Source organism: Pseudophryne corroboree, chromosome 2 (genome assembly GCF_028390025.1).
Source record: "Pseudophryne corroboree isolate aPseCor3 chromosome 2, aPseCor3.hap2, whole genome shotgun sequence".
Lineage (NCBI taxonomy): Eukaryota > Metazoa > Chordata > Amphibia > Anura > Myobatrachidae > Pseudophryne > Pseudophryne corroboree.
The window spans coordinates 441,954,144-441,973,099 of NC_086445.1; the positions used below are offsets into that span (position 1 = coordinate 441,954,144).

General features: G+C 45.1%; 1 protein-coding gene across 9 annotated transcripts in view; it reads right to left on the bottom strand.

Moving 5' to 3' along the window:
• The window catches only part of NF1 (neurofibromin 1), a 738,710-nt gene that overhangs the window by 348,268 nt on the left and 371,486 nt on the right, over positions 1–18,956 (bottom strand). For all 9 annotated transcript variants that reach the window (XM_063953658.1, XM_063953661.1, XM_063953657.1 and 6 more), the window contains 7 exons: positions 18,198–18,638; positions 16,750–16,889; positions 16,117–16,239; positions 15,068–15,151; positions 14,857–14,973; positions 13,329–13,510; positions 13,020–13,231 (listed from right to left, as the gene is read on the bottom strand). In XM_063953658.1, coding sequence (XP_063809728.1) covers positions 13,020–13,231; positions 13,329–13,510; positions 14,857–14,973; positions 15,068–15,151; positions 16,117–16,239; positions 16,750–16,889; positions 18,198–18,638 — 1,299 coding nt within the window. The remainder of the gene's footprint in view (positions 1–13,019; positions 13,232–13,328; positions 13,511–14,856; positions 14,974–15,067; positions 15,152–16,116; positions 16,240–16,749; positions 16,890–18,197; positions 18,639–18,956) is intronic.

Here is an 18,956-nt window from a genome sequence, read left to right on the forward strand (position 1 = left end):
ATGCAAAGATGGATAGATACTCGAGCAGGTCGGAGTACCATGCCAAACCATCTCCTGAAGTGTTCTCGCCTTGTCCTCCGGGAGGAACAACTTCTGAGCCACAGTATCCAGTAACATCCCCAGGAACAGGAGCCGCTGAGATGGCTCCAGGTGGGACTTCTGTCACACCATGGGTGGATTCTCAATTTACAGAAGTTGGATAGTACGGTCGATATGGAACAATAAGAGAGAGGAGCGTCCTGACGCGCGTACAGCGACCTCTGTTCTGACCACGCCCCCTCCTTCCTGTATGCGCGTCAGGACGCTCTCTCTGTCTTTGTCCCCCGCCGCGCTGCACCCCGTTCCCAATACCGCGGCGGGACCCGGCCTCCATCTATGAGGTGAGTGTGTGTGTGTGTGTGTGTGTGTGTGTGTGTGTGTGTGTGTGTCTCTCCCATTTCTCCCCCCCCCCCCCCCCCCTCTTCTCCCTGCATTATTTGGCTGAATTTTGCCTCATTCTGTGTGCTATGTCATTTTTGCCTCATGTGAATTTTCCCTCATTCTGCGTGCTATCATGTGAATTTCGGCTCATTCAGTGTGCTACAATGTGAATTTCGGCTCATTCAGTGTGCTACAATGTAAATTTCGGCTCATTCAGTGTGCTATGATGTGAATTTTGTCTCATTCAGTGTGCTACAATGTAAATTTCGGCTCATTCAGTGTGCTACAATGTGAATTTCGGCTCATTCAGTGTGCTATAATGTGAATTTCGGATCATACTGTGTGCTATAATGTGAATTTTAGCTCATTTTGTGTGCTATAATGTGAATTTCGGCTCATACAGTGTGCTACAATGTGAATTTCGGCTCATTCAGTGTGCTATGATGTGAATTTCAGCTCATTCAGTGTGCTATAATGTGAATTTCGGCTCATTCTGTGTGCTGTAGAAACAGAATTTGTCGGCAGATAAGAACCACTTGGCCCATCTAGTCTGCCCCTTTTTTTTTTTTTTACATTATTTATATCTCTAACCTTATCTGATCCTTATTTCTTTGTAAGAATATCCTTATGTCTATCCCATGCATGTTTAAATTGCCCTACTGTCTTATCCTCTACCACCCCTGATGGAAGGAATGGCGATTCGCCAGTCTGTATCACCAGTGCGCAGGGTTCTCTCCACTAACTGGCAACATTTTATTAGTAATGGCAACAATAGGAAATTTTAGAAGCGAACGGGAAGGGCATTACTAAGTGGGAGGGGCTATGATTAGGGGGAGGAGTCATCATTCTTAAACCGCCCCCCCTAAAAGTTAAGTCTAGATCCGCCACTGCGTATAGGGCACTATTAAAGCTATTACACATGAATGAAAACGGTCTGTAATGATATATTTGACTTAGACAGTAATTCAAAAGACGCAATCTGCTCAGCCTATATGTAGATCTGAGCAGCCGTGTTTGTGTACAATAGCATAGCTACCTAATTACACTGCCAGCAGGAGACCTCGATACTTTGTAACAAAATATGTTTCCCTTTAGATTCTGCTACACTTTCATGATCCGTCAGCAAAAGCCATCTAACCACGCTGCCAGCAGGAGGCATTGATACATTGTAACAAGATACTTTTACCTCAGATATTGCAACATTCTTATGACAGCAGCTACAACTGTACATTCTAAAACTCTGCCACCTACATTCACTGCTCTGTGAGAAGAATTTGGTATGTCAGAAGTTATATCTATAAAGATATTAAACTAAATTATAGATCATTCATTATAGACATCAACCCCATCTGCATCACCAACTTTACAAGAGCAAGAATTTTGCAAACATATTATGGCTTAACATCAAGATTTAGTTTAACTATAAGGAGAAACCTGTCTGATAGTGAGATCATTAATTCAAAGAGGAGTAGAATTATGAATGGAAACATACTTTTGGAATATTAATCCAGATAATAATGAACAATAAGTACTAACTTACACTTATTGGGCTTGATTGCATGGACCTTATTTGTCAAAACAAATGTAATTATTAATAATAACAATAATTTTGATGAGTTATTAATAACTAACCTCTATGGCACATTTTGGGTGGACAACCTGTGCAAAGTGAGTAATACACTTTTTAAAAAAAACATTTTCCTTTTCTATCCTTTCATTTGTGTGTCTTTATTTTAATATTTCGCAAGTTCTTTTTAATATTACTATTAAAAGTAAAATTTTATTTATAAAATATTGTGCACCATTTCAAGGCAACTTTTCTCTTCCTTTGTGCTTGTTAATGGCATGGGTCATCCAGCAACCCACTATGACGGCCTTTGCGATACACCTGCTGCTGTGTAGACAGACTTTAGTGTAGTCTCTAGTTTTCTGTCCCCAGGGTCTATTATGGTAAAGGAGCCCAGGGCAAACAACACCGCCTTTTTAGACAGTCGAGAGACTGAGACGTCAACCCCTGGGGTTCCTCCCAAAACTTCCTACCTTCAGGAGCAAATGGGTGAGTGCGCAAAAACTTTTTTGATACTTGGAATTTTTTGTCTGGATTTTTCCATGCTAACTTGAATAGGTTATCTAACTCTGCCGAATCAGGGAAAGTGACATTAGGCTTGTTTTGTGTAAAGAAAAACGACTGCTGTGATGCAGTGTCCTCTAGAGGGAGCTTTAATATGTACCGTATAGCCAAAATTAGGGGTTCAATACCCTGAGCCGAATCTGAATCCCCACGAACAGGATCCAAGTCCTCCCCATCCTCCTGTATATCCTCATCTGAATCAGAGAGTAAGGCAGGTAAACCACACTTTTGTGGTCCTGAGTTAGAGTAGGGGGGGGGGGGGGCTGTGTAACATCTGCCCTAGCAGCTAAGTCTGCAACAGCCTGTTGTAGTAGTTGAGATTTCTAAACATTAGCAGTGAGTTGTATTGACATATCAGTCATCTTATTCTTAAGGGCCCCTAACCAGGAACGCACTTGACCCTCTCCCCCAGCTCCCTCACTGAGTTGTGAAGATTGGCTGCATTGTTCACATGAAACAGAATCAGATGATAAGGGAGAGAATCTGGTGTGGCTTACACTGCATAGTTTGTGTTTACACATGTTCACAGTAAATCACAATGACATACACACAGACAGTTAAAATATATCAAGACTGCCCTTACTGTTTGTGAGAGGGAGACAGAGAGCAGGAAGACCAGCACACCCAAGCTACACAGCCCCAGTGAGGCTGTCAGCTTATTACATCACAGTGAAAAACTATGATTTGTATAAAGTTTGTACACAATCCTGTATAGGACACAGATTGTGTACAATAGCGGCTCTCCCCCTTTGCTACACTCTGTACCAGTTTTCCAGCATTTTCTGAGTGTCTGAAGGAGCTGTGTGAGCCTGCTGCTGCTGCAGTAAGCAGAGGAAAGTGCCAAAATGTTGCTGGTCCCACTCTGAGGTAGCAGTCCCGTCTTGGGAGGGAATGCTCCTGCACTGCAGAAAGGACCCTGAGCCCAAAAGCTGCATTGGCTGAGGTGAAAGGTGTCAAAACTGTAAAATCTGCTGAAAGTGTGAGTGGAGGACCATGTAGCTGCCTTACAGAGGTACTCTGCGTAGGTCCCACGGCGGACTGCCTACGAGGCCCCAACGGCTCTAGTTGAATGAGCTTAGACTGGAAGTGGAACTGGCTTCTGAGCCAACTGATACGCCTGTCTGATAGTGAGATGCAAACCAGCGCGCCAAAGTTTGCTTAGAGGCTGGCCATCCTTGTTTGTGTGTGATATACAACACAAAAAGGGATTCTGTCTTTTTGAACCCTGCAGTCCTGCGGACATCAAGACAAAGAACCTATATTACATCCAGCAACAGTAAGGATGACCCTGAGTCTGTAGAGTAAGAAGTCAAGAGAGAAAAAAACCACAAACTCCTGGTTGATGTGGAACGGTGAGACATTTGGAAGTTAATCCATACGCATGCGAAGGACAGCCCAGTCTGCGTGGATAATAAGAAAAGGCTCTCTGCAAGGCAATACCCCAAAAGTGAGTGGAGGCATGGTCAACAAGAACACAGTTTTCCAAGTGAGCCACTAATGCTCCACAGAGTGTAAGAGTTCAAAAGAAGCCTCCTGGAGAATGTGCAAGACCAGGTTTGATCCCAAGGATGAAGAAAGAAGCATCCTCTGCAGAAAAGTCTGGATTGCAGGCAAGCGCACCATGTGACACAAACAAAAACTGAAAGGGCTGACATCTGCACTTCCAAGGAAGCCAGACGAAGACCCAGAGCCAAGCCAGTTTGTAAGAAGGAAAGTACCCTGTAAATTCAAAAGATAAGAGGATCCAACCGCGAGGCGGAACACCATTGGAAATACGTTTTGCACACTCCGTAGTAAATCCTAGCCGAAGAAGGTTTCCTGGCCAAGAGCATGGTTCGGATAACGGGATCAGAAAATCCTCTGGCTATCAGGGTCAATGACTCAACAGCCACCCCATCAAAGCAAGGCAAGTGTGTAGGTCCGGCCTCAGAGGCAGGCACCACGAGGTGCAATGAACAGACTGCGAAGATCTGCGTACCAAGCCCTTTGGACCAACTGGGGGCCAAGGGAATGGCCAGTTCCCCCTCCTGCTGTAGCTTGTGAAGTACTCCCCTGGCAGGAGAGTGATTAAAGAGAAAAGGTAATATAGTGGGAAGAACCACGGAACCACTAAGGCGTCTACCAAGAAGAAGGTAGTCTAGGTACAGAAAAATTCTGACAACCTGGAGGCACAGGTGTGCTGCCATGATGTCCATGAATTTTGTAAACACCCTCTGCGCTATTGAGAGACCAACAGTAAGGCCTGATAGTGGTCGGAACAAAGTAACATTTGATGATACCCCCGGATAGGAATATGAAGGTAGGCATTCTGAATATCCAAGGAGGCCATGTAGTCTCCTGAATGCAGGGTCTGCATGATGGATCGGAGAACTTGGGGACCTTGAGATACAAGTTCAGCTTTTTGCGGTTGAGGATGGGGCTGGAAGACCCATCTGGATTTTGAACTAGGAACAGGTTGGAGTAAAAACCGGTCCCTCTCTAAGGGGAGGGAACTGGGACCACCTACGCCTACCATCAGAAGAGAGGCGAGGGGGTCTGAAGGGTGGCATATTTTACAAAATCTATTGAAAAGCCTGTGGAAAAGTACCGGCAGACGGTCTTTAAAAGTGAGGGAGTATCCACAGGACATGATGCCCTGGACCTAGGAGTCAGATGTGGTTTCCAACCACATGTCGGCAAAGAGAAGGAGGCGGCCCACCACCCTGGGAGGTCCCAGGTGGGGAACAGCCGAGTCAAATCACTGTTTTTTTTTAAAGCTGGTTTGGTGGCCAGTTGACGACATGATTAGGACTGGCATCCCTTGGACTTCGAGTATTTTGAGGAAGGGAATCTGAACTCAAGAGGAGGTTTGACCTCTGGACTTGCCCTCCGCGCAGCCGGGGCAAAAAGAGCTGTCTTAGTGGCCGCTACTGTAGCAATGACCTGATCAAGCTCAAGGCCAAAGAGAACCTCCCCAGAACACGGTAGGGACTCCAGTCGTTATCTGCACATCAAGAGCGCATCCATAACAATCTCCTGGCCGCCACTGAAGAAGCAGAAATCTTGGAAGGCTAGGGTGCCAGAATCCAGAGCTGCCTTGCCCAAGTATGTGCTCACCACCCTGATGTTATCCACAATCGAGAGGAGATCAGAGCAACGAGTTCCCGAGCTGGGGCACTCATCCAAGAAGCCCGCCCAGCAGCCGATCGCTTTGGAAATCCAGGCTGAAGCAAGGCCAGGCGAATAGACGTACCTGTATTGGTGAAAACAGACTTTAGACATTGTTCTAGCTGCCTATCCATTGGGTCCTTGAGAGATGCTGAATCCGATATAAGAATAGTAGTGGACTTCACCAATCGTGCAATGTGTGTCAACTGGAGGTGGGGTCTCAGTTTTTTTTTAGTCCCAATCAGCACATGGGTAGAAAGAGGTAAATGCGTCTGGACACCAAGAACATCTTGTTGGGGTTGTGATCAAGCTTCCGCTAGTATTCCTCTAACGCGCAGAAGGTGGGTACACCAAAGAATCCACCTTCATTCTTTGAAGAGGGGTGCCTCAAAAGCAGGCAAAGTGTCAGAATCTTTAATTGATAAAACAGATCCGACCGCCTTAACCAGAGCCTCAAACCTGACCTGCATCACATGGGCTTTCTGAACAGAGGCAGTGTACACGTCAGATGCCTGGGATAAATCTTTCTCCTAAGGTGAATCCTCTGTAGGAGGATGTCCTGCTTTACCCTGTCTCTGGGTTATGTGGGAAGCTAAAGTACCCAATATTTGCTGTAAGTTACTAGACCAACCCCTGAACTTATTGGGAAAGGCCCGGAACCCAAGCCAGTTCTGAGAGAAACAGCTGTGTATTATACAGAGAGGAATGAGCTATACTCTCCGATTCTGTGGAAGCCGAGACTAAGCTAAATGGGAAGCAAATTCATTAATAACAATGGACAGTGAGAAAGATATTCAGGTTTGCGCTGTGGCAACACCTCAGAAGCAGACCCACAGAGCAGCGGTCATAAAAGTCAGTATGATCCTGCTCCACACAGAAATAATTCTCTTTACTTTAAGTAATGCATGTGTAAGCATGTAGCACAGGAGCGCCCTTCTCCTTCTGGGAGGACTTGGAAGAGGATACCTTAGAAGACATAATTGCACTGACAGAAGAAGTACTCCCAACACTGAGTAAAGTAACTAGGTTGTGAGTAAGGGGAAAGAGCACTGAACAAAATGCAAATATATAAATAAAAAAGTAGATTAGGCAATTAGACACCAGGGCCCCAAAACTGTGGGTGACTGGCTGCTAAACGTAACAGTAGGCGCTAAAGGACAATGATGTTTATTTACTAAACCTTGGATGGAGGTAAAGTGGACAGAGATAAAGTACAAGCCAGTCAGCTCCTGCCATTTTTCAAACACAGCCTGTGACATAACGGTTAGGAGCTGATTGGCTGGTACTTTATCTCCATCCAAGGCTTAGTAAATAGACCCCAATATCTATTGGTGAGGTAATAAAGTGTACTGTGTGTTAACAAGTATACACAATCTGTGGCTAGTGTTCTGAAATAACCAAGCCAGCAATATCAGGATTTTGGTACTTACCGATAAATCCCTTTCTCCGATTCCACAGGGGCCACTGGAGTGTAGTTACAATGGGGAAATAGTAGGTAGTAATGGGGAGCTGGCACTTTAAAAATTCTCACACTGTGGCTAGCTCCTCCCCTACTATATCCCCTCCAAGCCAGTCTACGTAAAACTGTGCCCGAGGAGAGCTGTAGTAACCAAACCGTAAGGTAGAGGAGGTTAGCCTCGCCCTGTAAACCAGGCGAACACAAACTAAACCTGGAACAGAACCTGACAAAAAAACCAGGCTAGCCTGAACTCAACAAGCAGTCATCTGGTGATCTGCAAACCGTTAAGCAAAAAACCAGGAGGAACAGCGCTGGGCGGGCGTCCAGTGGCCCCTGTGGAATTGGAGAAAGGGATTTATCGGTAAGTACCAAAATCCTGATTTCTCCTTCATCCACTAGGGGCCACTGGAGTGTAGTTACAATGGGGACGTCCCAGAGCTCCCAAAACCGGGTGGGAAAGCGCTGAGAGTCCTGTAAAAACTGCTCGGCCCAACAGTGATGCAGAGGCCGTAAAAGTGTCAAACTTGTAGAATTTGACAAAACGAATGTCGGTTTGACCAAGTAGCCGCCCGACAAAAATTATTCATGGAGACCCCGCGGGCAGCTGCCCACGAAGGTCTTACAATGCGCGTAAAGTGCGCTGAAATGGAAGCGGGGGCTCCCTAGTAACCGCCAAGAAGACTGTCTGATGGTCAGATGTATCCAACTGCCCAGCGTATGCTGGGACCCCGGCTATTTAGTACGGGAGCATCGTACAGAACAAAGAAGAAAAACACTTCATCGAACAGCCTGAGACCTCTGTGGAGAGAGTTGGCGAGCCCTGACAACATTCAGAGAGGACTGAAAAACACTAGTGTCAGATTTATATGAAAAATGGACATCCCCTCTGGAAGAAACAACCGCTAAGGCCGAAGCATAGCCAGGGTAGTTGCCAGTAGAGTACTACCTGAAAAAGAGGCCGAACATACGGCCGCTAGGCTAATCTCATTTGGAAGAAAAGCGAAAAAGACAGAGACCTAAAATTCCGGTCAGTGTGGTTTGAAGCGCAGCGGAGCAAAACCTCCCAGAGAAACCAAAGATGAATGGTAACTGGAAGAAGGGGGAAAAACCCCTTTTATCCTTATTATGTCCCATAAAGATTTCCAAAAGTGGCAAAAGCGAGAAGAGGTAACAGATTTCTGAAATCGGGGCCCAGTAGGCCTAACCGAACTAGGGAACTCCTCCCTTCTGAGGTCTCGTGAACAGTCACACGGGTCAATGAAACCAGTGTAAGATTGAACCAAGAAAAAAGGACCCTGTTGAAGTAGACAGTCCAGTCGAGGTAGGAGCCAGGGCTCCTCTACTGACAACAGGCGTATCTGTATCTTCGAGTCCTGCGTGGCCCAACCAGCGCCACCGAGAGGACTAGCACGCATAATCCCCTCCTGTGTTACCGAACATGAGGTAGAAATAGAAAAGGAGGCAGGATAGAAAAACCAGAAAAACTCCCCGGAGCTCTGAGGGCACCCTCGGCTACTGCCGCCAGAGCTCACGTCAGAGATTAATAAAGGGTTAAAGAGTCAGTCAGAACGCCCTGAGGTCGATCCGAAATCTCCGCCCACAGCGGACCAGCTGACAAAACTCCGGGGAATGTTCCCTCACCCGGGAATGTTCCCTCACCTGGAAAGAAGATTGCTGTCCCCCGCTCAGAGGGGACTGGAGGCGACCACTCATTGCGTCGCAACTTGACTGAAGGAATAGAGTATCTGGTGCCGAGGAAGGAAAAATCCTCTGACGGACCGTGTTGAGAAACGTCTATGCGGAGCATAAATTGGGTCTGTGTCGACTCAGAAGCTCCTGGATCCTCCGGATATTCAGAAGCCACCTAATGTACAGAGTGGGATAGTAGCAGTAAATTGTCCCATTAGGGAACCAACGTCACCCACTGCCCTTGAAAAAGAGTTATTCTGTGATCTTCCTAAACTCTGTGGGAGCGGAAGAGAGACCGAGAGGAAAGGACTGACAGTGAAAATGAGAATCCTGTAATGCGAATCTGAGAAAAGCCTGTCCAACGGAAATCAGTAACAGGCATCTCTGAAGACAAGGGACACGTAAACCTCCCTTTTTTGTTCAAAGAGAAGGGACACGTAAAACCCCCTTTTTTTTTTTTTTTTTTTTTTTTAAACTGGCAATCACAGACTAAAAGGATTGTAAGGCCAGAATAGGCCTGTCCAAGCCACTTGGCTTCGGAACGTGAAAAGAAAAACAAAAGCCTGAGTCAAATGATATGTGAAAAACCAGGATCAATACCCTTTGCGGTTAGAAACCTATGGAGCGCAGCCTGCAGTATGACTCTCTTGTCATCGTAAATCGGCCGACCCATGCCGAGGGACTCCTGAGACGGTTGTAACCACCCAAGCCTTCTCCCTTTGACCCGCGCCTACCCTGGGACCCTCCAGGTGGTAGGAAAGTCTGTGTAATGGGTGTATAGGATGACATAAAATCAGACTGGACCAAGGATGTTGAACCTCTGCTTCAGCCTTTTTACCCTGAAAACCCCTGGTGGCGAAGATATCACCTGTGTGGAGTCGAAAGCCTGAAAGGGCACGGAAAAATCTAAGGAGAGACCAGTAAAGGTCTGTCTTGGATCTGGGGCAGTAGTAGGAGAAAGCAGAGTGGACTTACCTCCAATGGTTCAAGAAAACCTGCAGAAAGTTCCTTCCCCAGAACCATCTGCCCCGTAGGATTTCATGTTCACCTGTCACTGTCGCAGCCCCACAGGTCGTCGGGTTAAGACAGCCAAGCGAAGAAGCAGGGTCCGAGGTTAGTACCAAGTGACACCAAGGAATAATAAAGGGAAGGCAACACCCCGCCCTGTATGTAGTGTACCGCTAATTAAGGTGCACCAGATGTTTCTCGGAGGTTCCGCTGGCTTTTCAAAATGGTGACCAGCCTGTGAGAAAAGATGGGTTTAAACGTTATGTGGCCAGGTAGGTTATTCTGTTTCTAGAAAACATTGCGGAAGTGTTTGTTTTATTCCCTATATATGGTATTGTATGGATATATCTATATACATACCCACACACACACTTAAATATATATACATATATATATATATATATATATACACACACATACAAACATAACTATATATGTATATATACACACACACCACCGTGAAACCCACCGGGTAGATAAATACCGTCTATGTGAACCCAATAGGGTAGATAAATACTGTGTATTTGTAGGTAAATAAATACTGCACAGTATATTTTTAAATTATTAATGAGCTGAGTCCCAGCTCCTGTAATAGAGCAGGTTTCCTGATCTACATGTAGGAAATGCCGGGCAGAGGACTCTACTGCAGGAGGAATGTATCTATATTTTAGCAACATGAAGTCTGGAAAGCTAAAAACCCCAGAGCCAGGGTCTGTTGCCTAGCGACAGTGAGACCTGGGAGCCCGCTGAGTACAGCGGGTTATAAGCCTTTACTCACCCCTCCTACCTGCACAGAAATCCTCCCTGCACAACCAGGAGAGGAATGAGTCTTCAGTGTGAGACCCCACACACACACTGGAGCGGCGTGCTGCAGCGGCGCGGGGAGCGGAGAGAGCCCGCCGTACAGAGCGGGAGTTAGCTCCGCCCCCCCTGCCTCGGCGCGCAAATGTATCCCCCGGCCGCCTTGCTGCGGTCGGAGTAAATGTAACCCCCGGCCGCCTATTTGCTGCTGCCGGGGAGCGCCCGTACATTGTAATATATGCTGCGGCCGGGGAGCGGTGTGTAACCCCCCCCCCCCGGCCGCCTGTATGCTGAGAGTCTGAGCCCGCCGGACGGAGCGGGAGTTAGCTCCGCCCCTCTGCTCCGGCGCCAGTTTTAAATTTTCAAATGTATGACCCGGCTGTCTGTAAGCTTGTGCGGCCGGGCAGTGTAAATGTATCGCCCCGCTGCCTGTCTGCAGCAGCCGGGGATTGAAGAGCGCTGAGCCCGCTTACCGAGCGGGCTGAAGCTCCGCCCCCCACATAAAGGCGCCAAGTTCAACGACCTCTCTCACCCTAGCCCGGTTACGTATCCACTGGGCTACTGTGGATGCTTTTCAGTGTAGGGGATAGTTATGCACAGTAAAGACCATCACATCTAAGAGTCTCACTCCATATTATGTAAATTCACACATCAGTCTGGAGGGGGGGAGATTGTACTCACCGCTGTCCTTCTGATGGAGTGGCCCCGACATGCGCTGCCGTAGCGGTGTCCGGCCGGAATCTTCTGTGATGGAGTGGTCCCGACACACGCCGCACGCAGCGGTGTCCGACCATTTTTGATACTCACCACTGCCATGCTGCCGGAATCTTCTGCTGGATGGAGTGGCCGCGACACGCGCCGCACGCAGCGGTGTCCGCCAACTCAGGAGAGCTCAGTGTCTCCCTCAGCCGGGGCCCATCCCTAGCCGCACGCAGCTGCGATGGGACCCCGCCGGCAGCTCCCACGGTGCAGACTGGCAGTGGCAGAGCTGCCAGTCTGTGAGTGTGTGTAAGAAAAATAAAATAATAAAGAAAAAGAAAAAAAATTCTTCAGCTAAACCCAAGTGAACCAGCTACCTCGGGCACTAAACTAAGACTGGCTTGGAGGGGATATAGTAGGGGAGGAGCTAGCCACAGTGTGAGAATTTTTAAAGTGCCAGCTCCCCATTACTACCTACTATTTCCCCATTGTAACTACACTCCAGTGGCCCCTAGTGGATGAAGGAGAAATAGACAATACTTATAATAGTGGACAAACAATTACAACAGAATGAAAAATAAACTATGGCTAACCAACAGACATACAGTATAATAAGTGCACAGTTCAACGCTCCCCTATAGGCATATATGTTTGTTACTGTCCAAAAAAAGTGCCCTATCCTTGAGGAACCAAGAAAAAAACTGACCTGTGCTGCAATTAAAGAAGTTAACTCCTTGGTGGGCAGTTTTGCATTCCACTGTAATCCCACCGTCCACCATGTGATGAAAGAAAAATGTAGGTTCCACTGTCAAAACAGGGCCACATTTGCTGGCATAGGCATACTGTAAGCAAAAACAGTTCACAGAGGGGACACTGCCTACAGCTGGTACTGTCAGTCAGTGACCAGGATTACTGTGGATTCGGACAGCCCAAACAACCAACCTGCTGAAGCAGACTATAGTCAAATTGGTGTATAATCTGTGTATTAACTCCTTAATTGCTGTGAAATTTACATTAAACCAAGTGCTGGCTGATGTAGCCAGGGAAATTATCAATAGATGGTGCCAGCATACACGTGGGATCAGAAGCTAGCACAGGTCTTAGAACAGCACCTTAAATGGGAGCTGGCTGGATTCCAGAAACACAATCGACACTGCAGTCTGTGTGAATTGTAGACCCCAAAGGCACAGGGAAGAGGAGTAAATATGTGCCCTGTCTCTGGGCAGATTTGCCAAGATGGCGACTGTTCTTGATAAACCGTGCCAAACATAATTTAAAAAAATGGCGCCAATTTTAAAGTTTAAAAAAAACAGCAATAAGCTACTGGATGAAAGTGCGCCAGCTCTAGTTACAAAAACCGGTAGCCATCATAAGGCTCAAGAATCTCATCTTCATCTTAAATGTATTTAGGAATAAACTACAGACCCTGTGCAACATATACTGTAGGTAGATCTTATATAATACATACATTTATTTTTTTAGCTTAAAAACAAACGGTGCAGCGAAGCTACATATGCACCCAATTCTTAAACACATTTAGCAATATAAAATAAAGACATAACTGCAGATTTAATCAAACATTATTTCTAATGATTAAACACAATACATTTGTTACAGCTTTTCATAATATGTCGAAAATATAAAGAAATAACAAATATAACTGACCCACTGGGAGCAGGGAACCACATTGGCTAGAGCCATGGCAATAGGTAATTCTCCTTGATCACCCATCATGGTGACCAATTCCACCAGTCTCTCAAAGCGATCAGCCAAGACAGTTTCAGCTAATGTGTCAAACTCTGTTCCCTGCTGCAGAATTTTTGTTAGCACTTCCATAAATGTAGCTCTTGTCTGGAGATCCTTATGGTAACCAAGACCTAAAAACGGAGAATGTTTAGCGATGAGAAAAGATACCACACATATATCAGAAACTGGATATTCACTAAGTGCTTTCAATTACTGCCAAAAACTCACCTATTGAGTGCATAAGGCCACTATCCACATTGGCATTTAAGAGATTAGACATAGCCAAGACTGTGCAATGTCTTAAGGAAGCCAATCGCCGTGACATGCCTCTCTTTCTACCACCAGTCTGGGTGCCATCGTCTTCCACCTCACTGCAGTCATTCAGCAAGTTCATGAAAAGGGTGAAATATCTAAACAGATAATGGAAGTGTATAAGCAAATATTTCTACTTATATGGTGCAATATCATTGGAATGATCTAGGTAATTAAGACACCTAGGGGTGGATGGAAGAAGGATCGTTATGTGGAAGAAGCAGTATCAGTGTGGTATTGTGCACTGACACTGCTCGAAGAAAGAGATGTGCGCTGTATAATGGGACATCGGCAATGTTTCAACAGTCATACATTGGCACTGACCGTTCCGGAACCTGCAGCTATCGATTTTAACAGCTGCATGTGTCGTTGTCCATACACCACAACAGGGACAGCTTTGTCCCTGGCTGCGGTAGATGGCGGCTCCGGACTGCAGAGGAGATCTCGTGATACAAGAGTAGCGAGATCTCACGAGCCAGGGGAGAGATACAGCGCGTTAGCCTAGTGCTGATACGTGCTGTGTCTCTCCTCGGGCCAGCTCACTAGGCATGCGCGAGATCTCGCTACTCTCGCGAGGGGGGTCTGGCATCGATCACCGAAGGAGGCAGTTTTTACTCCCCCGCTCTAGCATTTGAGATGTTAATACATCTTGTTGATACCTCTTCCTGGTTTGAAATCGGTAAAGAGGCGAAGCAGTAAGCGTTATAACCACACGTTATGTGCGGGTATAACACATATGCCCCCTAGTCTTGTAAAAAATCTGCCCATTCCTAATTAGGAAACCATAGTAATTTTGTCATGTAACACTAAAGCAGCAGTAGAGTGGCCTGCTTTTATCACCCCAAACCTGTTATGTCAAAGTGCACAGTGATCATACTTAGATTTCTTGGGGTATTTCAGAAATGTAAGGTGCCTAAAATATGTTCCCTCATCGGTTTGGGTATGGGTGACCAGCGTTTAGGATCCCGCCGGTCGCCACTGGTTCTACTACCACTCTACGGAGGTCGTGGAGACAGCCCCTGTTAGTCGGCATGCCGACTGTCGGTATTTTCAGGGGTCGGGATTCAGGTGGTCTCCTGACCGCTGGTCACACTATTACAGCCACCCTCATCAACTATCTAGAGAGAATTACTTTTCTATATACAAGTCTTCTAACACAAGACCTAAGAACAGCAAGTATAAATACACAGTAATAACCACAACTAAAAATGAACACCTGGGAAAATAAGAAGTAGTGGTTTGGGGAAACAGAACTGGTAAGTTATACTTAACAATTTATGTTTTTGTGAAACCCACAGGACTCATAAAATGTTACAAGCGTGCCTGCTTCTCTTAATTCAGTTTATTTTTATGCAAGAGTCGTGACAAAATTTAAACATACCAAATTGTGATGCTAACTATGTAAGCTATGGTTACGCTACTATAAGTTACACATTACACATACTTCAGGAATAACTGGGATTTGGCTTCCATTAATTCTACTCCATCTCCTTCCTCTGGCTGAAGAGGTAACCCTGCAAGAAGAGATACCACAGCCTCCATGCTTGCCTGATCCAGGTCTCTGTTCAGGAAGACGATAATTTATTAGACCTTCACAGAGTACAAAACACTGGCATGGAAAAAAAGATAACTAAAGAATAAAGATAACCAAATACCTTGTAAGGCATTTGACATCCTCATCTGCAGCTTGATTAGATGTTCCCATTACCCAGTCAGTCAAATACTCCACCATCTTGTTTCTAAACGAACAGAAAAGAATAAAGATCAATACATAACCTCTGAATCAGAATGGGCTTAAGACAGAGGTACCCAAATTCGGTCATCTATGCACACTAACGGTCCAGAATCTGAGGATAACCATGCATGGGCAACTTAATTAGTACCTAAGTCAATTTGATTTAACTATCTGTGCTCAGCCATGGATATCTTTAAATCGTGAACTGTTAGGATGCCTTGAGGACAGAGTTTGAGAACCACGGGGCATAAGAGATGTACAGATGTCCTTATACATCTAGCCTCAATATGCCATATAGCGGGAGATGCCCGTCGCGAATGTGCTGACGAAATCGTGTCTTGGGAGTGTATCCAATTAGGTGCCTGAAAGCCAGATGTTTGGCTGATAGTCATAATTATAGGCCGTTTTTATTACCCGAAAAAGGACCCGCTATCAGGCGATAATACACGGGATCCAGGAGAAGTTCCCTATCCTATGTGTTATCGCAGCTCAGACTGCTGCTTACCAATGATCATGCTTCGGGTGCCTCTAGTGCCATGTATACTGGCCTTTGTCAGAATGCGATGAGGCTACGACGCAGCAAGACAATTCTGATTAATTTGATATGCAACAATTGTATATCTGTGTGTGCGACTGAGGTTGTATATGAAGCACTAAGGAACCTGATACAGAAAAAAAGCTGCTGCATCGTAGCATATTCAGATGCACAGATAACACACTTTTTTTGCAAAAAAGAAAGTCCTACACTAGCAGTCTCTCACGGGGGATACATATGGGATGCTGGCAGGCACATGACCGACCACAGCATCCCAACAGTGATGATCCCAACTTAGCTGTAGGACACCAGTATCATGGGTAAAGGAGGACATAACAATAATAATAGTCTTCTTTTTCCAGTAAAATGGACACTGCGCACGTTAGTTATGCCATTTAAAAAGCTTCCTCAGTAAATATAAAGGAAATTCTCACCTAAACTTCATTTCTTGGCAGAAAGAAAGATCATCCCTTCGTTCCATCATCACTTCTACCAGCTGACACAGCTTTGTTTTGATCTGAATGGCATGCACCATGTTCCCCAGTACACGAACATATCTAGAAGCACAATGTTTTGCAAATTCAAATTACACATATAAACAAGCTGATTTAATATAAAATGTTATCTTAACACTCAAATCTATAAACACATAGGTTACCATGCTATAGCACATAAGATACTTGAACATGTACTTTTTTGGGGTGAATATGGTCTTCTAAAGCTCTTCCCTCCAGCACTGAGTGACAAAAATATTCTTTGACCATCGATGAGTTTTAAAACACTGCTTAATTCACATTCAGTCCTGACCAATTCAAGCAACACACCATATTTCTATAGCAAGTAGCTACAGTATATATAAACAGAAAGGTGGTATTACGAATGAACTACTGAACTGCTCACGTTGGTGCCACTACAAGTAGTATTTAAGCTATCAAGATTTAAAATACCAATGGAACAATGACTACAGTTAGGAACTCAAATATTAAGGTTAAATAGGATATATTATCGGAACATTTTGCACTAAGTAACCATTGAAAGGTAAGCAGTGTTGTTAATTATGTAATTACCTGACAAGATTTAGCATCATGGTCTCAAGGCTTGCTTGTCCCAAGTGTTCAGAACTGCCTTCTGTATGATTATCAAGCAAGTTCTTCAGTATGGTAATTGTCTGTTCAACAAACTGGGTATTGGTATCATTGAGCAAGACCTAAAATGCAAATAATATGTATAAGCAGGATCCAGACAAATTTAACTTTTACCTTTTAGGAAAAGAGCAAAACCAGAGTTAACAAGTTTAAATGCCTTCACGACAAAATTTCACACCACTGATTGCCCAATCTCCTGCAAACCTTATACTCCATCAGCCTCTGTGACACAGTGTTCATGGTTCACCACCTACTTGTCTAGCCGCTCCTCCTCTGTATTTATACCTGCCTCTACTTACCCTCCTCTACCCCTTCCGTCAGTGTCCTCCAAGAGTCAACCACCAGTTGTTAATCAGCGAATTCATCACTTGGTGACTCAGCACTTTCTTAAACATACCCTCCACTCTTTGTTGACAATAGCCCTCTCTACTGTTTCCCATGACTGTTGCCAGGGTGTTATGCTAGACCCAGCCCTCTTATTTAGCCTCCTACAATCAGTTCCTTTCCCAATCTTGCCGTTTCAACCTCTAACATCTCCTAGATCAGGCTCTCTCTCACCCTGGAGGCGACCAAAATTCTCATTCATGTCCTCCTCTCGCTTCCATTACCGCAGCCTTCTCACCAGTTTTCAGCCCTCCGGTCTAGTTTTTCTTCAGTCTAACCTAAACACTGCTGCCCACCTAATTTTCCTCTCTCCTCACTCCACCTATGATGCTGCTGTCTGTGCCTCCCCACTGGCTTCCTTTCTTATTCAGAATCAAGGTCAAACTAGTCACATACACCAACTTGTACCTTCTCGACATCTTCAGTCTCATTTCCACACAAACGTACTCTCTCTCTCATTTTGCTCATGACTGCTCACTTCAGAATTTCTCGTCTGCTGCATCCTACCAATGGAATGCCTTCCCTCACTCAATTAGACTGAATAATATCCAAACGTGACCACATTTCTCATCTCTTCATTCAAGTCTACCATCCTCCCTCCTAATGCTACAGAATATGTAGTATCCAACTCTGCTCCTCCCACACGCCCTCTAGAATGTAAGCTCATACAAACTGGGTCCTCTCTTCCTAAAGGAATTAATGAAGTGATCACCATCTGCGAATAGTCGCAGCCTGGCACGCCATGCAGCATGCCGTGATGCAACATGGCGCAAGATGAGCATGGCTACATCTGTACGTAATTAAGCTGTGTGTTGCATTTGTGGGATTGTGTATAGAAGTTTATTTCTAAACTTGTATATTATTTAACCTTGTTGAATGTTTTGTCCCCTTTGTACAGCACTACAGGACCCCTGTAGCAACATATCAGATAACAACATACACAAACTAAACACACATTAGACTTTTAAATAGTAAATTTTTATTACCTGCCCTTGGGAGTCAAAGAACTTGCTGATGTTGTTCTTCATTTTGTTAAAGAGCATTGGATACAAAGCAGGACTTAACTCTAAACCAACCAAGTCTTTAATGTTTGTACGAATCTGAATACCAACTTTCTCATTGTTGCAGACCATCAAAGAGAGAAGCCGATCAAGAAACTTGCTGACAGGGGTTTCTGCATTGCCCTCGGTAGATACCATTGATATAACAGAGCCTTTGCGCTCATTAACAGGGCCCATGGGTGGACTGTAAGTCACCAGTCCCACATTACTGCGATGTTGCAGGCAGACTCCACCAAGAGCAGAAAGGAAACCAGTCATATTAATCCACTCCTGTAGAGAGTCTGTGTCAGCCAGATCTATAGAACCTCCTCCGCTTACATGAGACATACGTCTCTTCACAATGGTCTTATGAAGGCTCTCCGTAACCTGTGAACAGATTACATGAGTTTTGACTTGCAATCACCATTTGCAGCTCAGAAAGCATCACATTTCTAACCATTCATACCCTTGTCTTTAAATTTCATGTTTCACATTTTAAATGAGAGGAAAAACAACAGGGAGGGTGTCAGCAGTTTAGAGACTTCTGCACATTTGTATGTTTTCATCAATCTCCACCATTTTTTTTTTTCCTGAAAGGGTAGGTTAAGGTAGATAGATTGACAGCTGAAGTTTATGACGCTTTATGTAGATATGACTCATAACAAAGGACATGTATGGGGGAAAGAATATATTAGGCATTCTCTC